The sequence below is a fragment of the Dromiciops gliroides genome, chromosome 1, assembly GCF_019393635.1.
Source record: "Dromiciops gliroides isolate mDroGli1 chromosome 1, mDroGli1.pri, whole genome shotgun sequence".
Taxonomy (NCBI): domain Eukaryota; kingdom Metazoa; phylum Chordata; class Mammalia; order Microbiotheria; family Microbiotheriidae; genus Dromiciops; species Dromiciops gliroides.
This window is the reverse complement of record NC_057861.1, coordinates 386,552,801-386,580,629: the sequence shown is the minus strand read 5'-3', so window position 1 is coordinate 386,580,629 and position 27,829 is coordinate 386,552,801. Positions and strand designations below refer to the sequence as shown.

Sequence of the window (27,829 nt, the reverse complement as noted above, 5' to 3'; positions counted from 1 at the left end):
GCAGTTGAGTTGCCTCCCAATGGGGTGATAGCTTATGAGAGACTAAAACCCCAAAGCTAAAAATTAAAATTTGCTGGCCCACATTCAATAGCCTCAGAGAATATCCCAGGGTTTTCTCTTATCATCCAGGCCTCTTTCCTCCCACAAATTACATGCTAAAAGCATCTGGAAGAAAATGAAGAATCACCTGCGGATAGAAGGTCCTGTATAGCAATTTTGTGATTATTTGAAAAAGATTGATTTAACTATCCACAAGGGGAAGACAAAGTGGATGATAAATGCATATTGTTCAGATTATGAGATGCAACTGGACAGACAATGGAATTAGTTGAATTCATCAGTATGCGTCTTTTAGATGGGAATGGCAGCTAGACTATGTGTTGGGTCCAGAGTTGAGTAGGAAGAGATGATCAGGCCAATCAACATCTACATTACTACCCTGCTTCAAAAGCCCATCCCTTTAACACCAATATTCCTACCTCCCCTAAAGTGCACTTTTGCTGCTTTCATTTTCATGTGGAGCTAACCCTAAATTTTTGAATGATAGAACAATGAATTGCAAACTCTGGGGTGTCCTACCAATTTAAAGGAACTTTACATGTGGGCCCAGTGTCAGACCCTAAATCTTGTCATCCAAGGCCCAGTTTGGCTACAAGGCATGACCATATTGACCATAGCAACTCTTTAAAGACCATTCACTGAAGGTATTAATTTGTGCTGGTAGAAGGAGGGCTCACATAGATGAAGTCATGGACTCTAGAAGTACTGAAGCCCTGCACTGACGTGCCATGATGAGTCTGTGAATCATGGAGCAGCATTCTCTCAAAGGAATAAAATAGTCAGGTGACCCAGAAGAGAATGGAAAGATGCATTATGGGTATAAATAGGCTAAGACTTTGCCAGTGATGACAACTTGTCAAGTATGTTGTCAATGAGGGATTTTTGTTTTGTTTTTTTTTTTGCAGGGCCATGGGGGTTAAGTGACTTGCCCAGGGTCACACAGCTAGTAAGTGTCAAGTGTATGAGGCCAGATTTGAACTCAGGTCCTCCTGAATCCAGGGCCGGTGATTTATTCTCTGCGCCACCTAGCTGCCCCTGAGGGGTTTTTTTTTTAGGTACAGCTTGGACTAGATGGCTTCTGGGGTCCCTTCCCCCTTTGAGCTTTTATGTTTCTGTTACATTGCCATAAGAAATAGTGTAGAAGACGTCATTGAGTAAATATAGGATGGTAAGGGAAATGGATTGGTCACATAATGAGGATGAGAGGCACTGGAAGGGCTATATTTGGTAACTTTGAGATATTAAAAGAACCAGAGGAAGGTCTCTAGTATGTTGGGTAGTTCTTCTGTATTGGCTTTATGGAAGGCCATGGGCAAGAATTCCACAGAATGAAAAAGCAGTGAGGGATTTTGATCTGACTTGGTGAAGGACAGTGCTCACACTGATGAGATCATGGTGTGGTAGCCTAAAATATTGTGGCCTGAGTGAACAAGTCACTGCTAGGGCAAAGATAGCAGGTGTATAAGGTTCTGAAGGAGATGCTCAAGTAAGGGATTGTCTCTGAGAAGCAGGAGGAACTTGAGAATTTTAGAGCTGGAGAGAATTTTATATATTTTCAAACTTTGTTCCTCTCTATGAACTACCACCATCTTTTAATTTTTTTTCTATTTTTAAAAATGTAATAAACATTTATTAGGCACCTACTATACACCAGGCAATGTGCTAGGTGTTGTGGATAAAGAGATGGGAATGAGGCATTTCCTACTCTTAAGGAGATTGCAATCAATCTAACCACCATCTTTTTAACAGACAAATTAACCCAGGCCCCGAGTAAGCAAGGGGTGTCTTTGTAACTTGACTTCTTATTGATCCTTTATCTTTTCTTTTTTGGAGTCTTCAACCCTGCCCTCTTAATTTTTAGCTCATTTCTTAGGAAATATATAACATTTTCTTTCACTTTCTGACTTAAGCTCAGTTCTTTTAAAAATAGATTTTGTCTTTACATCATCTAGATTTCCCCTTGTACTTCTTCCCTTTCCCTCTACTAGAGAGCCATCTCTTGTAAGATTTTTTTTTTAAAGAAGAGAACAGATTCAGCAAAATTAATCAATAAAAGTTTTTAAAACCCACTTCTTTGGGGTCAAGCTTATTCTCTAAAATTTCTCATTAGGTTGAGGTTCAACAAACAAAGAAAAAAACAAGCTAAAGGACGAAAGTACTTTTTTCTGTTTCTGGCCATTTTCTATCCTTCAAGCTGGACCATTGGAAAGCCTGCCTAAGAGGAACTCAGCCACCCAGTTCTGTACTCCTTAGGATCATGCCTTCTCATCTTCAGCCTGGCCATTTTCATGTCCTACCCTCTTTCCTTGGAAATACCCCTCCCCTTCTTTCTTTGACATTAGTCACATTTATACATTGCCGTCTCCTATTAGAATGTAAGCTTCTTAAAGACAGGGAACTTCTCAATTTTGTCATCCCTTAGAACGGTTCTTGGCATAGTTTAAGCCCTTGATAGATGATTTTTCATGTATCCATTCAGATATGTAAAATGTGGAAAGACAGTGTATAGTGAAAATTCCCCCAAAAGGAGGTATCTAATTGAATTGAGATATTTTAAGTAATATATTGACTTAGTAATACATCGACTGAGTAAAAGAATTTTCTGGGTAGGTATTCTGTAGAAGGGTACTCTAGTGTCATATCCAGAGAATATACAGGGCATGAAGTTTTTCGTGCATGAAAGAATAATGGCTCCTGGCTTGATAGGATTCAGAAAAACAAGGAGAACAACTGGGAGGCCTCATGTTCAGGAAATAGTTTGGAAAAGGTGACAATGTTTTCTGTTCTGTAGGGTCGCCTCAGGAATGTGGGGAAGAGGGTAACTTTGAGGTCTAGGTTTTTACTCTGAGGAAGAGGTATTGGAGAATGAGTGTATGATTTGTTCAGGTAGGGAAGTGTACCAGTGAGTGTCTATATATCAACAAGGAGCATGGGGGAATTGTGCATCTGGCCTGTAAAGATAACAAGAATAAAAACATCAACAGTAACAATACTTGGCAATTATATATAGTACTTTAAGATTTGCAAAACAGCTTTAGCTGTGTTATTTTATTTGATTCTAAGTACAACTCTGTGAAGTAGTTGCTATTAGTATACCCATTTTAGAGATGAGAAAAATGATGTTTCAGAGAGACTGTGATTTGTCCATGAAGTGCATTCAAGCTACGTTTCCATAATCCTATACTTCTGTGATTGATTTTTCAAAAAATCTTCATGCAGCTAGTGTCAGAAATGGGATTCAAATCGAGGTTTTTGCTGACTCCACATTTAGTGCTTTTGATTATAACTTGTTACCTCTTCCTTTGATCAGTAGTATGCTGATCAAGAGAAGCTGTATCAGATTCTTTTTTCTTTCTTTTAATTTTTTTGAAGGAGAGAGGGAGAATTGGTTTTCCCTGCTTTGCTTAGGCTGGAAGCACAGTAGACACAAAATCACATTGCTGACTGTTCAGTTATGACCTGGGCCAGTTTGCCCTCCCTAAGGAGCCTGGTGGCCCTCTGATTCTGGGGGCTCCCTATATTGCTGCTGGGTTTGGTTTGGACAACTAATGAATTTAAGCCACTGCAGCTCAGAGCTCCTTAGCTTGAGCAATTCACTAGTTCAAGGCTTCCCTAGTAGTAGAAATTACAGATGTGTACCACCCAGCTTAGATTTTGTTTTTCTATCGGTGCTGTTTTCTGGGCAATGAAGGCTGGAACATAATTACTTCATCCCCCAGCTTTTTATACAGGCAAAATTAGGTTAAAATGATCATTAGTAGCAGCTTTGGAGGGAAAAACTAGTAGCAGAAACCAGTACATTGCCTGAGGAAGGGAAGAATGAGGATGTGGTATTATTATTTGGTGTCAGGGAAGGGAGAGGTGAGGTTGGAAAGGATATGGTTTTATAAAGTATATATGTGAGCCTCCTATTTTGTGCATGTGTTTTCTTTTTCTTTTTTGTTTTTTGCAGGGAAATGAGTGTTAAGTGACTTGCCCAGGGTCACACAGCTAGTAAGTATCAAGTATATGAGGCTGGATTTGAACTCAGGTCCTTCTGAATCCAGGGCCAGTGATTTATCCACTGTACCACCTAGCTGCCCCCATGTGTTTTCTTTTAAAGCCCCTGATGATTAAACTACCATCTCCATCTTTAGATTGCTCCTTGAGTGGGGATGGGACCCATGGGCTTCAGGGAGATTTTAGCAAAAGGTGATTTTTCTGTACTTTGAAGCTGTTGTTTTTTACAAAAAAGGTAGAGTGAGGGTACCAAATGATGACCATCTCTATGGTCCTGACCAGAGAGTGATCCTCACAGAGAAGATGGTACTTTGGTTCAGCATTGCCAAGTTCTTAAATTGCAAACATTGAATATCATTTGAGAATCATCATATGTATTTATTATATTTATGTATGATGTATAAAAATTAGCATGTAACTTGGAAAACTATATTCTGTTTACTTATGAATGTTGTCCTTTAAAATGCAGGTGAAGCCATATAACATCTATATAACAATTGCCTATCCACCAGATACAGACACCCCAGGTTTTGCAGAAGAAAAGAAAACAAAGGTAATATTTATTGGTATTTACTTTTGTGTGTGCCTTTTTATGTTGTCTTATAATTCTGTAGACTCCTTGTTTTTCTGACAGGTAGGTGACACAGTGGATAGAGTGCTGAGCCTAGAGTCAGGAAGACCTCAGTTCAAATTCAGCCTCAGATACTTCCTAGCTGTGTGACCCTGGGCTAGTCACATGAACTGCTTTTGATCTGTCTTTCCATAATTCTATACTTACATGGTTGATTTAAACAACAACAACAACAAAAACAATTTAGTGCATTAGATTTCAACTTGTTTTAATTGATAGTAATAGAGATGCAAAAAAAAATCATGTACCAATTCATTTTTTAAAAATCAGTAACATTGGGGCAGCTAGGTGGCACAGTGGATAGAGCACCGGCCCTGGAGTCAGGAGTACCTGAGTTCAAATCCAGCCTCAGACACTTAACACTTACTAGCTGTGTGACCCTGGGCAAGTCACTTAACCCCAATTGCTTCACTTAAAAAAAAAAATCAGTAACATTAAAAACAGACAACAGACAACAACAAAAAATTCAAGAATGGACACAAAACACCTTTTTGTAACTTGTCAATTTTAATATATATTTAGTTTAAGATATATTTTTTCCTTAAAAATACCAAACTGTAATAGAAGTTCATAATTTCATATATATGTGTGTGTGTATATATATGTATATATATGTACACACATACAAATATATTTCTCTTTTTTTGTTCTTTATATATTGAAATGTTTGTGTTGGAAAACCTGCCCTTTCTCCAAAGATTCATGTTTCTGATGAGGGCACTACAATTCTCATAATTACCCAAGATCTTAACCTCTGAGTTATCTTTGGCCCCTCCTACTTACCCCCTCACCAAAATCCAATCAGTTGCCACATCTTGTCAATTCTACTTCTATAATATCCTCCCCACTTCCAGTTTTCCCCCTCTTCCACATGTCATCCACACAGTTGCTAAAACATTCTTCCAAAGGTTCAGGCATGACTGTGTCATTCTTACACTCAGAAGTTTTTAGGCTAAATGACAAACTCCTCAGGCTGACACTTCTGGCCCTCCACATTTTTCTAGGTTGTTTTACACTGTTCCCCTTCATGCACTCTCCTTTCCTGTCAAACAGGATCACTAGTCACCCCTGAAGTTGACATTCTATCTCTCCTGCTTCTGTGCATGTGTGAGAGCAGTCCTAGGTTCTATTTCCCTGAAAGATAGCCCCTCCTCCTCTGGGCCTCTTGGGATCCTTGTCTTCCAGGTCCAACTCAGGTGTTGCCTCCTCCCTTACTACTTCCCCAATGTCCTCCAATGTTAATACTTTTTTCCTTCTTGAATTATCTTGTATTTAGTTATTTGTGTCCATGTTACATCCCTCTTATAACATACGATCCATGGGCAGCTAGGTACTGCAGTGCATTGAGTACCAGCCCTGGATTCAGGAGGACCTAAGTTCAAATCCGGCCACAGACACTTGACACTTACTAGCTGTGTGACCCTGGGCAAGTCACTTAACCCCCATTGTTTCACCAACAAAACAAAACAAAAAACCAAAAAAAAATATGGTCCGTGAGGGCAAGGACTGTTTTGTTTTGGTCTTGTAAGGGCTAAATTTAGTATGGGGAGAGTTAATCGGGCGACTCGCCTTAATATTGGGGTAAGAAAGGAGATTAACAGCATCTTTCAAAAAAACAAAGCTGGGTTTATTAATGGGAACAAATTTAAAACACAAGTAAGATTAATAGAACTAGGGACAAAGGTAAAGGGAAAAGGGGAAGGAAAAAATATATAACCCGCAAACTCACCACCACCCAGAATCAGCAGTTTCAAAGAGAACCCGCTGTGCAGTGTCCCTCTCTCTCTCTCACGCACACCAAAGTGAAACCTCTCCTCCCCAGCTTTCTCCCAAGAACCCCCTCTCCCACAGGAAAAAGGGCCATCCACATACACACAACCCCAAGCTAATTGGCTGGCAGCCCTGATTGACAGAACTAACAAGTGGCTCTACAGAGACAAGTTCCGGACGCCAAAGACAACATGACTTATCCTCACCAGGCTTCTCGTCATGGTGGGGCTTCCCTCATTATAATTTGGCCAAGCCCATGTAGGCATGTGGGTGTCAGACGTGAGGTCAGCATGCACAGGTGCACACCGGGGTTTCTAATTTTAGCCAAAGATGGGGTCATAGAAACCCCAAATCATAATTAATTCCTTACAGTTTCACATTTCCAGCCCCCAGCAAAGGGCCTTGCACAGATAGAGTGATAAGTGCTTGTGGAATCAAGCCAAATATTTGTTTGCTCAGAACCTTCACAAGAGACAATCTATCTCTTTCTACTTTTGACACTCTGCAAACTTAGCTGGTGCTTGAAATTTGCCTTGGCTTAAATGATGTTGAATCCTCAAGGTTTTCTTCTCTTATTTGGGTTGCTCTTTCACTGTCTCCTCAAATAGTTCCTCTTCCCACTCTCCAAATGTTTATGTTTATTCTCAAGATTTCAGATCCAAAGGGAGAGAGCAATAAGGACTGGGGGGATCAGAAAGGGCTTACGTCAGACTGGAAATCTGAACTATGTCTAAAAGGAGGCTAAGGTTCCTAAGGGACAGAGGTGAGAGCTGAGTTGCTTTCCAGGATGGGGACCATGTGAACAAGGGAATTGAGACAGGAAATGTAATAATGTCATGCATGAGAGAAAGCTAGCTAGCCATCTGCATCTCTGGTAACTTTTTTATCTAATATAAACTTAATGTGTCATTAGAAAAGATCAGGACTGACTGTAAGAGGTTTCATATATCACTTTAAAGTTAACTAATATGCCTGGCCCTGTTGGATAGATTCTTTCCCTTCAGTTTACAGATTGTCTAGAACCCTTTAGTTTTCTTGGAACTTCTATTAGAAATTCCAGATGGTCGATTTTTCTTCAAATGCCACAATTCTTTTGTGAATAGGATAAAAAAATCCTGTTCTTTTATGAATTCTCTTATTCTTTTGTGAATAGGCTATTATTTAAGGTTCTAAATTGTCCCCCATTCCCAACCTCTGTGTTATAGTGAAAGAAAAAAGCAACCAACACTTGAATCAAAAGATCTAGGCTTCAGTCCATACTCTAACATTTCCTAATTAGATGACTAAACTACTTAGCCTTCCTGAGCCTCAGGGGAAAAAAAAAGACAATAATACATGTAATATCCTCCTAATCTGGCGGTTGTATGAAAGTATATTGTTAAGTGCTGTAAAAATCCAATCTGTTTGTGTCTGATGAGGTTAGAAAGATGCAGTGTTATTTGTTAAGAAAAGAAAATTTAAGTGTTTAATATAATAATTTGGATTTATTTTGTGTTTTGTAGTTTTAAAAAGTGAAAACTGTGAGAAAGGTCCTCACAGCATCCTCTTGAAGTTGGCAGTGAAAGTATTATTATTCCAATTTCATAGATGAGGAAACTAGGATTCAGAGAGTTAAATCTGATTGTAATCAAATGCTAGTAGGTATCAGAGCCAAAAGTCCAACCAACTATTAATTTTTAAAAAAATTTTGTGATTATACCATGTTACTTCTGGAGTAATTGGTCCTCAGCACCTTAAATTATGAAATTTATGATAGTTTCCTTACTATTTTTAAGAATACTTGAGAAGGGGGCAGCTAGGTGGCGCAGTGGATAAAGCACCGGCCCTGGATTCAGGAGTACCTGAGTTCAAATCCGGCCTCAGACACTTGACACTTACTAGCTGTGTGACCTTGGGCAAGTCACTTAACCCCCATTGCCCTGCAAAAAAAAAAAAAAAAAAGAATACTTGAGAAGTCTTAAGGTTTTGTCAGAAGAAAATTGGTACTTTATATGCCATGGCATTTGTAAGATATATGTATAGTTTAGAAGCTTTTTTTCTTTGTGTTTCTCTCTTTTTCTGTCTCTCTCTCTTTCTCTTTATGTCTCTATCTCTAGTATCTTTGTCCCTGTCTCTCTCTCTCTCTCTCATTTCATCCACCATTTAAATTTAAGCCAGATGTCTTGTCTTAGGGTAGAACAGATTAATCTGTTTTTAGAGAAGCTCTGCTAAGCAGATTTATAACATTGGGTAAATAGACTTTTGTTCCTGGAGTGGGGATAACAATGGATATTGGTTTCATTTTTACTCCACTGCTAAGCTAAATCTTTAAATGGGGTTTCTTTTCCCCAGCAAAATGTTAGACATGCTACTATGAGTAAGGAAAACTCTCTTTTGGTCCTTTGGATCCTTGGGAAGGTATGGCCACTAGTGTGTGCTAGAGAACCAGTTAACTAGCTCTATAGCCACTAGTTTTGCTAGAGAACTAGTTAACTAACACCATAGTTCCAGTGAACTAGAAGAACTGGTATACCTTCCAAAGAGCCCACATTTGAATCTTGATCTGATTCCCATAGCTCAGGAATTGTTACTTAAGTCCTATGACTTGGCTTTTCTCTCTCAAAACCTTTCAGAAAGTACATTGTTGTTCAAATGATGCAATTATCTTCAGTTATAAAGTACAGCTGCTTTGGGGAATTTGGCACAGCCTGATTTCATGTTATGTGTGCCATAAGTCTTGTGTTGGGCATTTCTGATCCAAATGTCCTTATTTTTACATATATTCTCATCCGATTGATTCCGATGCCAGAAATAATGCCATCATACCAAGCATACATCATCCTAGGATTGTTTTTGTTTTTTGTCTCATACAAACATCAGTAAATGACCTGGGTCACAATTTTGTGCCACTTTTCAAGGTGACCTGTTCAGGTATGGGTTAGACCAGATAATCTCTGAGGTCTCTTTTAATCTTGATGATCTAATAGTCCTTGGAAAAAGAATAGTTGAATTTGGGAGCCCTGAGGCATGAGTGAACTTTAGGGTTTGCAGAGTTTTTTACCTATGCTATCACATATGATCCTCACAACAATTCTGTAAAGTGGGTGTTGTTATTATCCTCATTTCACATTTGTAAAGTATTTTAAGGTTTGCAAAGAACTTATGGACTCAACTGATCCTCACAACTTTGAGACAGGTGTTATTATCATTCCCATATTATAGATTGGGAAACTGAGGCACAGAACAGCTAAGTGACTTGTCCAGAATCCTACAAAGTCTTTGGGACTCTAGGTCCAAACAGCTACACCGCCTAGTGACTTGCCCAGGGTCACACACTAATGTCTGAGGCTGGATTTGAACTCATTTTTCCTCATCCAAGTCCAGCTCTTTACTCACTTGTGCCACCTAGTGAATGTATTAAATTATTAAACGTACTAGAAAGCAAGCTGCTTGTCTGGAACGGGGCCCTTATAGATAACTAGTGTTTACACTGAATCTTAAGTTTGGCAAAGTGCTTTACATATGTCATGTCATTGTAGACAGACCCAAAAGCTGAAATTTTATTAGTTTGTTTGTTCATCAGTTTGCCATAGGAATAGGGATAAATAATAGTTTCCTGTGGGCTGATTAGAGCTTTGACCCCTCTCCTATTTCCTAAGACTGCACTAGCATTCCTTGGACTGATGATGAACTGATTCTTTGCTGAAGTCTTCAGATAATAGTTAGGGCCCAACAGTCTGTAATCCCAGTGTATTCAAATGTATGATCAGAACCTTAGTGGTAATCTTCAGACAAAATTTACCTAAGCCACAAAGTCCAGTACTCCTCTGTCCAAGGTACTACCTGTCCACTGGCTGCCAGGAGGGCAGGATTCAGAGAAGGATGGCTTCTTTATATGCATAAATGTGTTTCCCCTCCAACTGGGGTGAGAAAACAAGTGCCCTATAGAAAGCTGGACATTATTTTATACTGCTCCCTGGACTGAATTTTACTATCACTGTGAAGGAGCATGCACTCATAAATTTAAGACTTTTTCCTGAATATCAAAACGAAAACATTAAAATACCTAGAAAATTATTTCCCTAGAATAAGTAATCTCAGCTTTTAATTTAATTAACTTTGTAATGATAATGACATGTATACTTTCTTCTTCCTAAGCCTTTAGAAACTCAACTTATTTCAGAGACCTCATCACTTTGCAAACCAGAACAGGTGGCAAAACAAATTGTCAAAGATGCCACGGTAAGTAAAATTTCTGTATTTTGTTTGGGTTGGCAGCACCACATGCTTAGAAAGATATATGCCCCAAGCTTATTTCAAAACATAAATAATACTTGTATGTAGTTTTTAATGGAACCAATTTAATTTATCGAGTGAATAGAATTCATAATATTTAATTTCAGATGCCTTTCTTTCTTTCTTGAAAACTCTAATAACAATTCTGAACACGATGTTTCTTAACATCAAAAGCAAGTTTACCAGTATAGTATGTTAGAGAATCCAAGTTCATTAAAAGGACTGTTATATAATCTCAAACAGGAAGAATTTATGAGATGTTAAAAATCATACACACTGTAGATGCCATGTATTTTGTATCTGCTTCTTCCTTTTTAGAGCAATTTAAAAAAAGTTTTTCAGAGGTTTACTATCCTATTTAACTCACCAGGAGCCTACTTTCTCTATTGTCCATTACTATTTTCCAGAATGTTAACTAGTAATTATAAAATATCATGGATTTTCCAAAGCAATAGTATTAGTTCACTATAAGAGAGGACTTATGGTAATATAGCTATCAAATTAACTTGGATTTGAGTTAAACAAGAATCAAAACAGTGAAATTGATCAGAAAGTATTTATGAGTTATTGAGCCTTTTAGAATCACAGGATCATAGATTTGAGGCTGAAAGAATCTTTTTTTCTATTTTATTTTTATTTTTTATTTTTCTCAATTGCATGTAAATATATTTTTTGAGTTCCAGATTTTTCTCCCACCCTCTTCCCTTCCCCCTCCCAAGGCCAGCAAACAATTTGATATAGGTTATACATTACAATCATGTTAAACATATTTCCATATTAATCAGAACTGAAAAAATCTTAGAGATCAAGTCATCCAACCCCATCTTACAGGAGAGGAAACAGAAGCTTAAAGAGGCTAAGTGATTTGTTCAAAGGGCAAAGCCAGTTGGGACTTCAACCCAAGTCCCTTAACTACAAATCCAGAATTCTTTGAAATGTGTTATTCAGTAAAACATTTTTTAAGTATGTATTCCATGCCAGGCAGTATAGTAGGTGATAGACATAATCAAAAATGAAATAATCCCTGCCATTAAGGAGCTTACTTGGGAAAGAAACTCAAATACAAATAAATAAAAATTTTTAAAATTCAAAGTAATTTCAGGGGAGCACCAACCACTGAAATAGTCAGAAAAAGCCTTTTGCAGGAGGTGGCCCTTGAGATAAACCTTGAAGGGACCTAGGAATCCAAAGAGATAGAGGGGAGGATGGAGAGAATTTCAGAGTGAATAGAATTCATAATATTTAATTTCAGATGCCTGTGCAAAGATGTGGTGGTGGGAAATGGAATTCTTTGAATAGAGAACAACAAATAGGCTGGTTTACCTAGAATATAGACATGGGGAAGTAATAAAAATCACTCTGAAAAGGTGGATTAGAACCAGCTTATCAGGGGCAGAAAATACCAAACAAAAGAGTTTTTATTTTATCCTAAAGGCAATAGAGAACCACTGAATTTTTTTTTCCTCTTTTTTTTTTTTTTTTTTGGTGAGGCAATTGGGGTCAAGTGACTTGCCCAGGGTTACACAGCTAGTAAGTGTCAAGTGTCTGAGGCCAGATTTGAACTCAGGTCTTCCTGAATCCAGGGCTGGTGCTCTATCCACTGTGCCACCTACCTGCCCCATACTGAAGTTTTTTGAGTAGGGAAGTGGTGAGGACTGACATGAGCTCTAGTAATAGCAAATTGACAGTTGTGTGGAAAATAGATTAGAGAGGGGAGATACATGAGGCAGAGAGAAGAACTAGGAACCTATTGCAATAATTGATGTAAGAGGTGGATAAGGGCTTCAACTATGGCAAAGGCCATGTGGCTGGATGTAAAAGATGTTGGAAAGGTAGAATTAACAAAATTTTGTGGATTGGAAATGGTGGGTGGTGTGTGTGTGTGTGTGTGTGTGTGTGTGTGTGTTTGTGTGAAAGTGAAGAGTTGAAGAAGATGCTGAAGCAAACTTAGGTGTCTACTGGGGTAGGGATGCCCTTGGCTGAATAGGAAAGTCAGTAGGATGGAAGGGTTTAAATGAGTTCTGTTATGTTTTGAACATGGCAAGTTCAAAATGCCTATGGGCATCCATCAAAGTCTATATCCAGCAGGCACTTGATGAAGTAGAACTGGAGCATAGGACAGACTCATGAAGTCACTGAGAGTATAGTTATAGGAGAGCCTTGGGATATACCCACACAGGGAAGGCAGGCCATAGATGATGAATCCTATAAAGGGAGAATTGGTCAGAAGGCAGAGAACCAGAGAGAGCAGTGTCATGAGACCTAAAGAAGAGGATATTTGGCAGGAGGAGGGATTTGCCAACACTGCAAAGAGGTCAAGAAGGGCGATCACTGCTAAAACATAGAAGGAGAAATAGAACCATTTCTTACCTGGGAAAGGGGTGGTTTATCTTCCTTTAAAGTGACCCTGAATGGCTTTGGACAGTATCCACAGAGCCATCCAAAGACTTATCTTCACAAAGGCATATGTTTTGTCCCTACCTTAGCTTGGCTAACCAAGTAGAAGTCAACAAACGTGAATTCAGAGGTTTTTGCTCTTTAGCCAAGGTCAGCATGAATGTGAGCAGGGAATATCTTCCTGCTATTGACATTAACCATTCCTTATTTTCCAGCAAGGAAATTTTAATAGTTCCATTGGTTCGGATGGATACATGCTGTCATCACTGACCTGTGGAATGTCCCCAGTAACTTCTATTACTGAAGGTCTCCAGCAGGTAAGTTCTGTACGGGTCAGTATGTGAAGAAAATATTTATTTGTTTGTTTGTTTGTTTATTCATCCATTTATTCATCTATTCATCCATCCATTCATTCATTCATTTATTTCTTTATTTATGGTGGGGCAATGAGGGTTAAGTGACTTGCCCAGGGTCACACAGCTAGTAAGTGTCAAGTGTCTGAGGCTGGATTTGAATTCAGTTCCTCATAAATCCAGGGCCAGTGCTTTATCTACTGCACCATCTAGCTGCCCCTTGAAAATATCTTATTTTTAAGCCTAGCAGAGAGATGGTTGAGGAAAGCAAGAGCTTTTCAATAGATGAATTAGAATAGATGAATTCTTTTTTTTTTTTTTTTTGCAGGGCAGTGAGGGTTAAGTGACTTGCCCAGGGTCACATAGCTAGTAAGTGTCAAGTATCTGAGGCTGGATTTTAAACTCAGGTCCTCCTGAATCCAGGGCCAGTTCTTTTATCCACTGAGCCACCTACCTGCCCCCATAGATGAATTCTTACTGGTGTGATTAGCTCATTACTGTTTCCACCAGAGATGTGAAGAGAAAAAAGGTTTAAATTATAGTGTCAGGACATTAGACAGAGAAAATTCACTGATAATAAACATTATGACGCTAGAATGGGTTATCTGGGGGTGGCCATGGAATCCCTTCTCTGAAGGTCTTTTAAAAAGGGAAGGGGAGTTTCCATCCATTTGGAATGACTAAAGTGTGGTCCTGTCCAAAAGGTAGTGTACTGTGGGACTGGGAGGGTGAAGAATGGATAGCCTAGACGATTTTAGGTTATTCATTATTTGTATGGAATGCAGCAGCTAGATGACTCAGTGGATAAGAGCATTAGACCCAGGCATCAGGAAAAACCTGGGTTCAAATTCAGCATCAGACACTTACTGTGTGACCCTGGTAAGTCACTTATCTTCTCTGTGCCTCAGTCTCTATCTGTAAAACAAGGTTTATAATATAATAGCACCTCCCTCCTACAGTTATTGTAAGGATCAAATGAGATAACATAAGTATAGTGCTTTTTAAATTCTAAACTACATGTAAATGCTAGCTATTGTTGTTATCCTTGTTGTTAAAATCATGTGAAGGAGATGAGACTTGATCCTCACAAGTAACAGCAAACTACCGTAGGTTCTTATAAATTGTGCATTTATGGGGAATGTAGTATTTTTAGGAGTGTTGATTTGGCAGCAGTGTGAAGGATGCACTATTGTGGACAGTGACCAGAGACAGGAAAACCAGTTAGAAGAACTAAGCCACAGTGGTATCACTAAAGATGGAGAGGAAGGAAGGAAGGAAGGAAGGACTTATTAAACACCTATTATGTGTTGGGCACTGTGCTAAGCCCTTTACAAATTTCAGGTAGTTGCTATTTTGACAGTAGTAACAGTAGTTACACAACTAATCTGAGGCCAGATTTGAACACAGGTCTTCTTGATTCCATGCCCAGTGCTCTATCCATTGTGCCACCTAGCTGACCTCCAGAATCTAAGAGCTATTTTGTAAGAACTTTATGGAAAGTTGCGCATAGCAATAAAGGAATGAGCTTTTAATACCCCAATTCTTCATTCAATCTATCTACCATTCAGCAAGCATTAATTTTTATTTATTTATTTATTTATTTTTTGCGGGCCAATGTGGGTTAAATGACTTGCCCAAGGTAGTAAATGTCAAGTATCTGAGGCCGGATTTAAACTCAAGTCCTCCTGAATCCAGGGTCAGTGCTTTATCCACTGTGCCACCCAGCTGCCCCCTGGCAAACATTAATTCAGCACTTACCAAGTGCCAGGCTCCAGGGATGCAGAGCATAAATGAAATATTTCCTACCTTGAAGGAATATATATTCCATTATCAATATGTACATATATAATAAATATATAGAAAATAAATGCAAGGTGATTTTGGAACAAAAGTACTCACAGCTTGAGGGGGATCAGGGGAGGCCTCATGTAGAAGGTGGTCCTTGAACTGAGTTTTTAAGGAAAGAAAGCATTCTAATAGATGGAGATAAGGAGGGAGTTGTTATTGGTGTTTGACCTGCGGGGGGGGGGGGTTTGTTTGTTTGTTTTTTGGCAGGGCAGTGGGGGTTAAGTGACTTGCCCAGGGTCACACAGCTAGTAAGTGTCAAGTGTCTGAGGCCGAATTTGAACTCAGGTACTCCTGAGTCCAGTGCTGGTGCTTTACCACTGCGCCACCTAGCTGCCCTTGACCTGCGTTTTTGAAGAGGACCATGACATTAGGAGGTGATGTCATGACTTGCGGTGAATTGGGTTTAAGTTGGGGATGGCTGTGCAAGATCACCCAACCTCACCCTATCCTCCAGAGCTATCTGGGTCCAGTGGCAAGATATAGATCAGGATGAGTGGAGTGGCCCTGGATGTTTAAGGCAATTGGGGTTAAGTGATCTGCCCAGGCTCACACAGCTAGTAAGTGTCTGAGGTGAGGTTTGAACTCAGGTCCTCCTAACTTCAGGGCCAGTGCTCTATCCACTGTGCCACCTACCTGCCTCAAGGAAGGAGTACAATTCGGGCATGAAGAACTTCCATCTAGCACAAAAGCCTAGAGATTATAAATGGTGTAGAATGTGTAAGGAGCAGCAAGCAGGTCTGCCTGTTGGGTAGAAGAGTACAGCTTGGAAAGGTAGATAGCTAGACAGAGCATTTTTAAAACTCTCACCAGGTGTCAGGCACTGTGCTAAGTGCCAGTGGCCCTACTATAATGAAGCAAGAAAGTCCCTGCCCTCATATAGCCTATATTCTAATGGGACAGAGAGAAGGGAGATGCTGCAAAGCAGAGAGTGAAGAGATTGCCCACACCCCTTATAATTTTTGTTTATTTGTTTGTTTTTTTGTTTTTTACAAGGCAATTAGGGTTAAGTGACTTGCCAAAGGTCACACAGCTAGTAAGTGTTAAGTGTCTGAGGCTGGATTTGAACTCAGGTCCTCCTGAATCCTGGGCCAGTGTTCTATCCACTGTGCTACCTAGCTGCCCCTAATTTTTTTTTTTTTTGGAGGCAATAAGGGCTAAGTGACTTATCCAGAGTCACCCTGAGGTCAGATTTGAATTCAGGTCCTTCTGAATCCAGGGCTGGCGCTCTAATCAATATCCTGGTCCCTTGTAAATTAAGACAAAAGATCATGATCGGGGGCAGCTAGATGGTGCAGTGGATAGAGCACCGGCCCTGGAATCAGGAGTATCTGAGTTCAAATCCGGCCTCAGATACTTAACACTTAACTAGCTGTGTGACCCTGGGCAAGTCACTTAACCCCAATTGCCTCACTAAAAAAAAAAAAAAGATCATGATCAAAGATTGGGAGTCCACAGGTGGAGTCTATGGTCTGGGGGGTAGTAGAGGAGAAATGAGGTTGATGGCTGAAGAGCAGGCATTATAGTGAGGGTATTGCCGTAGTCTAGGCATGAGATGAGAAAGACCTGAAATAGAGTATTGACTATGGGAGTAGAGAAAAAAGAAAGATGAGAGAGATGTAATAGGAGAAATCACACTATTAGAAAACTAGATATATTGGGGTATGGGAGAAGGAATAGCACATTTCTGAGGTAGTGCACCCAGGAGATGATAACGATGGCGGTGCCTTCAGCAGAAATAGGAAAGTTCAGAAGGGGGGTGTATTTTGGGGAAAGACAATGAATTCTTATTTGGCCATGATGAGTTGGAGATGCCTACTAGAAATCCAGTTGGAAATGTATAACAGGCAGAAGGAGACTGAAGTTCAAGAGAGAGAGATTAGATCTAGATGCCATCTACATTGAGCTGATGAGGTCACCCACTGACAGTATAGAGACAGAAGAGAAGATGATCCAGGACAGTCTTGGAGTTTACCCAAAGTTAGGGGGCATGGTATATAGATGGAGAGCCGGCAAAGGAGACTGGAAAGAAACAGTCACGTAGGAAGGAGGACCAAGAGATGTCGTGAAAACTCAGAGAATACAGTGTCCAGGAAAAGAGGGTCATCAGTAGTGTCAGATGTTACAGAGAGTTTGAGAGGGATGAGGAGGTAGTAACGGTCATCAGATTTGGCAATAACGAGTAACTCTGGAGAGAATTTTAGGTGAGTGATGAGGTTGGAAGCTACATTGCAAAGGATTAAGAGGAAAGGAAGTAGAGAAAGGATAGAAAATTATGGGATCATAGTAGGGTCTAGTGAGGGATATTTGTAAGCAGCAGGAGAGAAACCAGTGTATATACAGAGACTGAAGATCAGAAATAGGAGGTAATGGGGGATGCAGTCTGCTGGAGAAGATGGAAAAGATGGAATTAAGGGTATATGTAGGGGCAGCTAGATGGTGCAGTGGATAGAGCACCAGCCATGGAGTCAGGAGTACCTGAGTTCAAATCCGGCCTCAGACACTTAACACTTACTGGCTGTGTGACCCTGGGCAAGTCACTTAACCCCAGTTGCCTCACCAAAAAAAAGGGCATATGTAGAGGGCTTGGTCTTGCTAAGGAGAAGGGACATCTCTTTTTTTTTTTTTTGTGAGACAATTGGGGTTAAGTGACTTGCCCAGGGTCACACAGCTAGTAAGTGTCAAGTGTCTGAGGTCGGATTTGAACTCAGGTTCTCCTGACTCCAGGGCCAGTGCTCTATCTACTGCGCTACCTAGCTGCCCCTCATCTCTTCTTAAAGATGGAAGTAAAAAGGGGCAGCTAGGTGGCGCAGTGGATAGAGCACTGGCCCTGGAGTCAGGAGAACCTGAGTTCAAATCCGACCTCAGACACTTGACACTTACTAGCTGTGTGACCCTGGGCAAGTCACTTATTCCTCATTGCCTTGCAAAAAAAAAAAAAAAAGGAAGTAAAGGAGAGACTCAGGAATGGTAACCAAGGGTTTAGGGATGTAGAGAAAGGGAGAAAAAAGAGTTCATTCTGAATAGTCTTTAGTTTCTCAGCTGAAAAAGTGAGCCTGGAGGTGGTGGGCAGGAGATAATATGGGAAGTCTGAGGAGAAGATTAGAAAGCCCCTGTGGGAAATAGAATAGGGAATAAATTAGGTAAGATCAAAAGGATTTCTTTGCTGCATTGACAAACCAGTTCAGATTAAATAATAGAAATTTGTAGTATACTTAGTTCGACTGCGTGATTTCCTCCAAAGCTGTTCAGTAGTCCATGAATAGGATGGAAAAGAAAAATGGTTAGAGTGATCCAGGGTTGGGGTTTGTCGAGATATTAACATCCATGGAACGAGGGGGCACAGCATTCAAGAACAGGGGAGAGTGTGGTGTTGAACTAATTGCCACTAGGGTCAAAAATGGAAAGGGGAGAAAGTCAGGTTAGAATAGGGATGATGAGAGTACTGAGGGATGGAAGGGTAGTTTTAGGAGTTAAACAGTAAAGAGAAAAATGAGATGCTAGGAGATTATGATCTGAAAAAAGGCATTTTGGAACTTGTTGTATTATCATCATCATCATAGCTATATTAATAGCACTTTAAGGTTTGCAGTCATTTAATCCTCACAAAAACCCTGTTAAGTAGATACTGTTGTTGTTCCTATTTTCCATATAAGGAAACTAAGGCTTGAGAGGTTAAATGACTGGCCCAGGACCATACAGCTAGTATTTGAGATAGGATTTGAACTCAGGTCATCCTGACTTCAGGTTCAGTGTCCTGCCCACTGAGCTACCTCGCTACTTCAGACAAATGGAACCCTAGTGAGTGATGGCAAAGTTGAAGGCTGTGACTATCCCTATGTGGAGCTAAGGTGGAGTGCAAGGGGGGTGGGGGCCAAAGGAGTTGAGGAGGTGGGGAATTGGGGAGAGTATGAGTGGATATCCACATGTTGGTATCCCCTCGTTTAAAAAAAAGGCAGGATTTACATTAGAGAGGGAGACATTGGGGTACTGAATTCCTTGAGAAAGGAGATAGAATGACCTGTGGGCTCATGGCTCACTGCCTCTAGGATCTGGATCGGGTGATAAATCTCCATAGGAGAGGAGAGGTCACAAATTATATTTCTTTTTTTTAGTTTATGTGAATATTGTTTTTATAATTGAAGTTCTCAGTAGAACTTTCTTTGATTTAGAGCAGACTAGAACATGTCTGAGAAAATCACCCAATGCCATGTAAGGATGCCCTTAAAAACACTTTTGAAATGAGATGTTGAATGAGATGAAGACTCCCGGTCACTTTCCTGAATCTCATCTCCTCCACCCCCCCAATCTTCTCTTTCAGATCGTTACCATGGGTCTTTTTCGCACCATTGCTTTATTCTACCTTGGAAGTTTCGATAGCATTGTCCGACGATGTATGATCCAGAGGGCAAAGTCTGAAACTGTGGACAAAACAGCTTGATCATCATCCCGAAAAGCGGAGAATGGTTATTCAACAATTTGGACAGCTTGCTGCTAACTGGAATCTGACCTATAGACTGTGGTGCAAGTGGGTTTGGACAGCTTTTTCTTCTTCAGGAACCTGGAGGAAAGCAAGAAGATAAAAATACAATTCCAGGAAATATTACTACTATGCAAATATGAGGATGAAGACTTTTTGATTCTCTGGGTTCTGAGGTAGAGAGATGATGGTATGGGAAATTATGGAATGTAAGAAGTGGGAGAAAATAGGACATCGGACTGGGTTACTCGCTGGTAATTCAGAATAATGATTTGCATTTCTTTTCTCTTATTATTTCCCCATTCCCCTACTCCTGGTGGTAATAAGAGACCAAAAATGAATTTTGTGGCACATAAAGTCATGAAGATTTTTTTTCTAATTGTTTAGGTCTCAACCAATTTCTACGGTGGCTTTCAAAACAGCTTACTTGATTCATGACAATTTTTCCCCATCGTCAGTAGGTTTACACACCTATCTTTGTCACTGATACCCTTTTACAGTATAGCCGTCATGGTTCTATCTGCTCCTGGTGGGGAAATATTAGATGGCCACACTAACTCTCGACGATTCCAAATGGAAGTAAATTTTGCTGTTTGATCACTGCTATGAACTGGGTAGTAAGGGGAGGTCGGAAGAGAGAGGGGGAGCAGGGTAGTGCCACAGGGTATAATTTAAGAGACAGAGAGTTTTTAAAAATCCCTCTTCAGGTTAAAATGCTTGGGGAATTTCCTTCTACTAACCTATGGTGGAAAAGGCAGTCTTCTAAAATGATTTTTCAAAGAAAAAAATAAAATTTTAGAAACTTCATTGTTTACAATATCTTAAATAGCCATAACCTGAAATTCATATGTTCCATTTTATCCTACTCATTTACTTTCCTCTTCACTTTTACCTAAGATACTACTGTAATATTTACATAAAAAATCAGATTAAATTTAATAAGAGAATTTGTGTCAATTAAAAGACAAGTTGTGAGATTCTTCCAGTGGCATATACTTAGCTTTCATGAAGGCTGAAGATTGGATAGATTTTATTCCCTAGGGCACCATTCATTGATTGAGATGATAAAGGCCCATGATTTGCGATACATCTGTTCAAACCAGACAAAACAGAAGACCAATGCCATGCTTTTCTAAAAATTTATTTGGGCAACCCACACTTGGCTATGAGAGAGCCTTACCTTTGCACCATATGTTAATGATGCCTACATAACCTACCCTAGCAATGCTTTTGTAAGCTGTTTTCTCTAAGAACCCACCTTGCTCCCAGGAATGCTCTTTCCAATGAGCAGGACCATTGTTCATTTGATGGACTTCCATAGTAAGTGCCTATGATGAGCTTTAGCAAATGCTGCTTGTTTCATACTGGCCATTATTAGCTCTTCTCAGTTGGAGGGCTCTTGTCTACATTTCCATTCTAAAGTCCTCTCCTAGGTGCATTTGTATAGTGAGGCCATTTGGATTCACTTTTATGGAAAAAGGCCTCTTCCGGTGGTCATAGAAATGATTTTGTTTTTTAAAAATCATATATATGTATGTGTATATATACATATATACATATAGATATAGATATATACTTGTAGCAAAACTGGGGAGGGGAGTAAATATATTGCTCTTGATCTTTGGAGCTTCTTGGTTTAATTTTAAAATAAAATGGTGTTGAATGCCTTTAATCCATGATAGCTTGATGTAGGTTGCTTGCAGTGACTTCATAACATTAGACAAGGTGAGAATAATACTTTCTTAATTGTGGCATCCAGGGTAGTCTAAAGATATGACTTTTAGACCTAGAAAAGTTACACATGACAGCAGATCTGCTGAAGGGATATTTTAAGAGAAATATCGGGCTTCTTTTTTACATATATATTCCTTGTAATATACAGCTATACCATTAAAAGGATCTGACTTCAACCAAAGCACGGGAATGTTTTAAAGGATATAGCTCTAGTTTTTTTCCTAACTGGCTCGGGTCAGCACAAGACTCTCATAACATTGATTAGCTTTTTTCTTCCAAAAGTTTCTGGAGCCAGATTATTTTGGTAGCATCCCTCTGGTTAGGGCCCTCTTCCTTCAGAGATCTCATTTTATTCCTGCAAATAGGATAAATTGTGCCCTTGGTAAAAGATATTCAGTTATAGTTATGCTGAAAAGCTGGTCTTTCTTTTGTAAGGTAATCTGCAACAGTTTTCTCTAAGGTGATCTGCAACAAGAATTTCAGTTCTGGAGTCCTTGGCTCTGAGTGTTTTAAGTCGCATTGTTTTATTATAATATATGTATATTTATTTTTAAAACTTTTAATTGCATTTAGTCTTAAAAGTTCTATATGAGGTTTAGAGAAGCATTCATTTTGGAGAGAAATATAAAACAACCCTCCTAATTTTTAAAGGAAAAGTCCCTATTGACCTTTTTTTTTGGTCAGTTTAACAATTTGCACAAGAAGAAAAGCTAAACTATTCGATTGTCGCAGGCATGGCAGGTTGACATCCTAATGACACTAATTTTTATATATTTACTGCATATTCCCTTTTTGGTTATGTTCAGTATGTCACTGAAAGTTTCTGCATTAGCTTTCCAAGATGATTTTTCATTAGGTTAGATGGCCAAAAAAAATTAATTAATTAAAATTTTCATTAGATTTTGGTGAAGATACAAACAAGGAAAAAGTAGATTGTGTGTATCTACTAGGCAAAATGGATACTAAAATAACTTTCCCTCGGCACCCCCCCCCCCCGCTCCCCGCGACATTATATATAAACCACAGATTTAGTCAGTTTGTTGCATCATGTTCTCAATAAAACATGGATGTCCATTTGTGACCAACTTTCAAAATTTGTACTTTTTTTGATAGTCTGATGCATTCATTGTATCTTTCTCACTCCTCTGTCATTCCCAGGAGGAATTACATTTAATGTATACACTAATCATGATGTAACTCCAACCATCCTAAATCTCCTTGCTCATAACTATGGTATGGGACAGTAACAATAGATTTGATATTTTATTAAGTCTAAAAAGAAGGGAATAGCTAGTTCTATTTTTCTTGCTGTGAAAATTCTACACACTTTTAAATTGATAAGGGTGTATGTACGTGGCTATTTTGATATATACCAGAGCTTGGGCTTGTTGCTTCATGAGCATTTGTGCCAGAACTGTAAACTAATTTTCATATCTTGTATTTCGCAGAAACAAAAAATAAATGGGGAATGAGGTTTACAGATTTGAAGGTTTATTTTTATGCTGATAGTGCTTTCTTTAGACACTTGAACACAATAAACATACTTGATTGTGTTGTCTAACCTTTGCATTCCAAGCACTTGAAGAGTATGGCAATTTTTTAAAACATATAATGTGGTTGCAGTAAATATTTCATACATTTATCTCCCCCACCCCCGCCCCCGCCCCAGCCCCCTCTGGCCCAGGAAACAGAATGTGAGACTAAAAGTTAGAAGATATGAGCGCAAGTCTGTTAGCTACATGACCTTGGGCAAATCACAATCACTCAGAAAATGTTTCCTCTTGCAAAATGGGGATAATAATATAACCTCGTATTTCTAAAATAAATTAGAGTTTATGATGTGATTTCCTTAGAGCAACCCTTTGAGGAAGATAGGGTAAGGATGTTTATGTCCATTTTACAAAGGGGGATGTTGAGAATCAGAGATCAAGTGATTTGCCCAGGGTCATACAGCTGGTCAGTAGAAGAGAACCAGGCCTTGAACCCAAGTCATCATCTACTACACCAGCTTAACTACATCTCAGCATTGTTCTGAGGATCAAATGATATACAAGAAACTGCAAAGCATGAGTCAGGTCATTGTAGTATTTTCTGACCTGTGTTTGTTTGTACATCTCTTTCATTGGTAGTTCAAGTGAGAAAGAGAAAAGAAAATTTTCTTTTCTTTCTTTCTTTTTTTGAAAAGAAAATTTTCAATTTCAGTTCACAATCCAGTGATTTGGAGTTTAAATGCAAAGAAATGTCCTGCCAGAGCATAAACAGTACTCAATCACCAGCTGCCAAGTTATTATATCTTTATTTGACTACAAATGGCAACAGGTTATAAATACACAGTAACTCTTTAAAGAACAACTAATTTTGTTCTTCAATCTTTAGCTCAGAATTAATTCCCCCCCCCCCAGTGATTTAGAAATGATTAAGAGCATTTTTCTGCTTGGGTCATGTTAATGTCAAGATGGCAGACTAGATATTTTCTCTGATCCCCATGACCTATAAAACATCTCTATAAAACAGAAATTTTGCACCAAAGATAAAGCCACTTCAGCTGTCTCCAAGGACTAAGACATCCAGAATCCTAAAGAAAGCTTAACCCCCACCCCCACCCCCCAAAAAAAATCACCCAGGAACATCCCATTCACAGATTCTATTTATTCAGCTCCCCTACCTCCCATGCCACTAGCATTGAGGCTACACTAGCAGACTCAAGGTCATGACACTGCTTACATCAAAACCCATCCCTATACCTTGTGCCCCCTTCCCTTTTTCCAAGGCTGGAGAGACTCCAGTTCCAGGTTGCAGAAGTTTGCTTGGGGCTTGACAGCCAGCTTGGGCTACAGCCTTTCAGGAGCAAAATCCTCTAGAGACCCACAACTCAGAACCAGTAGCACTGCAAAGCTCTGGACAGGCCTGAGGGAAGAATCCAACATCCAGCTAGGGCCCAACCAGCCAGAAGTTATTTGGAGCTGGTGAATTCAAGCCCCCTGTGAAACCACAGTTAGAGGGAAGGGCATCAGGAAGTGATTGATAAGGAAAATAAGCAGGAAAAAAAGGACTGAAGCTACCAAAGATTTCAGGAAGAAGAAATCTCAAATCCTTGAACATAAGCAAATAAATCAACAGGAAAAACAGTAACAACAGAAGGAAATATAGCCTCCAGATCTAATAAATACGTTTGGGCATCAGTGAATAAATACTGCAAAACAAAGGAAAATGATACAACACTTGAAGAGATGACACAGGACCCTGTTAAATGTGAGGAGAACATGGTACCACAATAGGCTGTTCTTGACTGGTTTAAAAAAGAGAATTACGAGAGTAGGATTTATGTCCCACTCAGTAAAAACAAGGGGCAGAATAGAAGGATGAATCTACAAAGACAAGCAAAGAAACAAAAGAAAGAACAATAGATGTTGAATGCAAATACACAGAAGTGAAGGATCCTAGGAGGAGAGGAGCAAAAAACAATATTAAAAGAGAATGTGCTCCCTATCTATACAAGCAAAACATTCTGCTCTCAAAGACACGATGTACAGAATCACCCCAAGGATCATGGGTCTCCTGCATGACAGGCAAAAAAAAAAAACCCCTTAACATCATAATGAAGGAAATAATAGAACTGCCCAGAACTTCTGAACATAGAAAATGAAATTCCAATTGAAAGAATTCACAGGTCACCTCTAAGGGGGGCGGGGTGGGGGGGGAACTTAAGGCTGAAAACTCCAAAACACAGAGTAGTTAAATTTAGCAGTTTATTTTAGAAACAACAAATTCTGCAAGCCATCAGGAAAAAGACCTCCAAATTAAAAAAGGAGAGGACATTTGAATTCTGTACCCACTAGGAAAAGGAAGAGGGAATGGAATAATGTATTCTGAAGAATAATGGAGCTTAGGGGTAGTCCAGAGTGACCCATCCTGCACATTTGAGCTTAACCATACAGGACAGAAGATAGATGTTCAATAATATAATGTTAAAAAAAAGATTTTGAAGCATTTAAAAAAATGAAAAGCAGAAGTGAAGAAATTATTTGCTTCTCAAACGCCCCAAATAACAAAAATGCAAGAGGAGTGAATATACTGTCCTTGCAGAGGCAAGGATAGTAACAGCAAGAGAGTGACACAGAGACAAATAAGAGGCTTCTCTGTAGATGTACACAAGGAAATTCCGAAAGCAGAAATCTGGTAGAGGTAACAGTGAAAAAGCAGACAGGGGCGGGGCAGACAATAGTGGACAGACAATGGCAACACCCTGCCTACAGGTGAATGCTTCTTTTGTGGAACTACATTACAACATGGGATGGTATATAAAAAAACAGGGAGAGGAGCAGGGGGATAGAGAGGAATGTGTGATGGACTTGGGTCTAATCAAGGGCTAGCAATGAGGAGAATATGAACTCTAGTTTCAGAAAGACAAGAGCCTACAAGGGAGTAGATGAGGAACAGAGTAGAAAGATTGAAAAGGGGAAAGAAAGGAAGTCTGACTTTGGGGGTGGGAAGGGGTTCCACTACTGAATATTTCCATGAAGATAGTTGGCGAGGGAGTTAAGGATCTTACACTGGATGATGCCTGGGGGATTTGGTGCTTAAAAGTTTACTTGTCCTGGCTGGGAGGAAGTTGGAACCCTTGGGGGCAACTGGCACCTGGAAGAGTGGAAAAGTATGGACACAGGGAGGAGGTTTCCAGGCAAATTTATAAGAAAACAAAAGGTCAATAAGAGAGGTATATATTGGTAGTGGGGAAGGGACCTTGCCATGGGGCAGTGTCCTCTGAGACCCACAATACTTGGCATTGTTCTGGGAGTAAAGCACAGTAGAAAAGGGGAGTCCATGGAGAAAGCCCTACAGGGCAATGGGAAGAAAGCACCTAGGAGTGAGGGAGTTGAGGCTTTGGGACAGCCAAATGGTGGGAATTGAGTCAATCACACATTCCATCTTGTTATTCAGTTCTGGAGCTAGCTCAGTTCCCTTTCTATTCAAGTATGGGTCTAGTCCAATTTTTGTCTTGTGAGAGAAAACCTTATTGTGTGGTTTGAACCCTAGCCCTGTGTGGCTGGGAAACTGGACTCACTTCTACCTATTGTGAGAGACCCTTAAATAAGGACCTGGGTAGGTTATGCTGACCAGAAACTCAGATTCAAAGATTGATTAGCAACCCATATGTCTTAGCTGAAAACTGGCTCCATACTGATCAACCGGTTGTTCCTTTGAGTTTTCTTTTGTTTTTGTTTGTTTATGTGTTTGTTTTTCCTTTGATTGTTTACAGACACTTAGAGGGAGTAGGATACCGGTTTTTCTAAATGCAGGGAATCCACTCTCCCCCTCCCAACTTGGAAAGTCCCTAATCTTTCTTCCCATTAGAAATCAGATTACCTAATGTTTTAGTGGTTCCTTTTAATTAATTAGTCTTATTTGATTAATTGTTTTTAATGTATAAAAGTCTTTCTCCCTCTGTATTCAGGGTCCAGCCCAAGCCTGGTCTGGTCCTGGTTTGTTGAGCAATAGGCATGCATTGCTTTTTTTTTTTTTTTCCTGATAAAAGTATTTTTTTTCCAGTTACATGTAAAGATAGTTCTCAACATTTGTTTATACCAGTTTTCTAATTTCAGATTTTTCTCCCTCCCTCCCCTATATCAGGTAATCTGATATAGGTTATATATATATATATATATATATATAATAACATTAAACATATTTCTGCATTAGTCATGTTATAAGAGAAGAATCAGAGCAATGAGGAAAAACCTCAAAATAGAGAAACAACAGCACCAAAAACAAAAGAAATAGTATGGTTCAATCTACATCTATACTTCACAGTTTTTTTTTTTCTGGATTTGGAGATCTCCTTCCATCATGAGTCCCCTGGAACTCTCCTGTACTGTTGCATTGGTGAGAAGAATCTAGTCCATCACAGTTGATCAACATGCAATGTTGATGATACTGTGTACAGTGTTCTTCTGGTTCTGCTCATCTCACTCATCATCAGTTCATGCAAGTCCTTCCAGGTTTCTCTGAACTCCTCCTGCTCATTGTTTCTTACAGCACAATAGAATTCCATTACATTCATATACCACAACTTGTTCAGCCATTCCCCAATTGATGGGCAACCCCTCAATTTCCAATTCCTTGCCACCAAAAAAAGAGCAGCTATAAATATTTTTGTACATGTGGGTCCTTTTCCCTTTTTTATGATCTCTTTGGGGAAAAGACCCAAAAGTGGTATTGCTGGGTCTAGGCATGCATTGCTTAATAAATTGAAATGCTCAGAAGTTTGAACCTTTGTGCCCAGTC

The 27,829-nt window shown here is 39.5% G+C and overlaps 1 protein-coding gene across 1 annotated transcript in view; it reads left to right on the top strand.

Moving 5' to 3' along the window:
* The window catches only part of KDSR (3-ketodihydrosphingosine reductase), a 71,075-nt gene extending 48,053 nt beyond the window's left edge, over window positions 1–23,022 (top strand). The window contains exons 7-10 of the mRNA XM_043980273.1: window positions 4,529–4,612; window positions 10,598–10,681; window positions 13,348–13,449; window positions 19,652–23,022. Coding sequence (XP_043836208.1) covers window positions 4,529–4,612; window positions 10,598–10,681; window positions 13,348–13,449; window positions 19,652–19,771 — 390 coding nt within the window. The 3' untranslated portion in view covers window positions 19,772–23,022. The remainder of the gene's footprint in view (window positions 1–4,528; window positions 4,613–10,597; window positions 10,682–13,347; window positions 13,450–19,651) is intronic.
* Window positions 23,023–27,829: the final 4,807 nt, after the last annotated feature.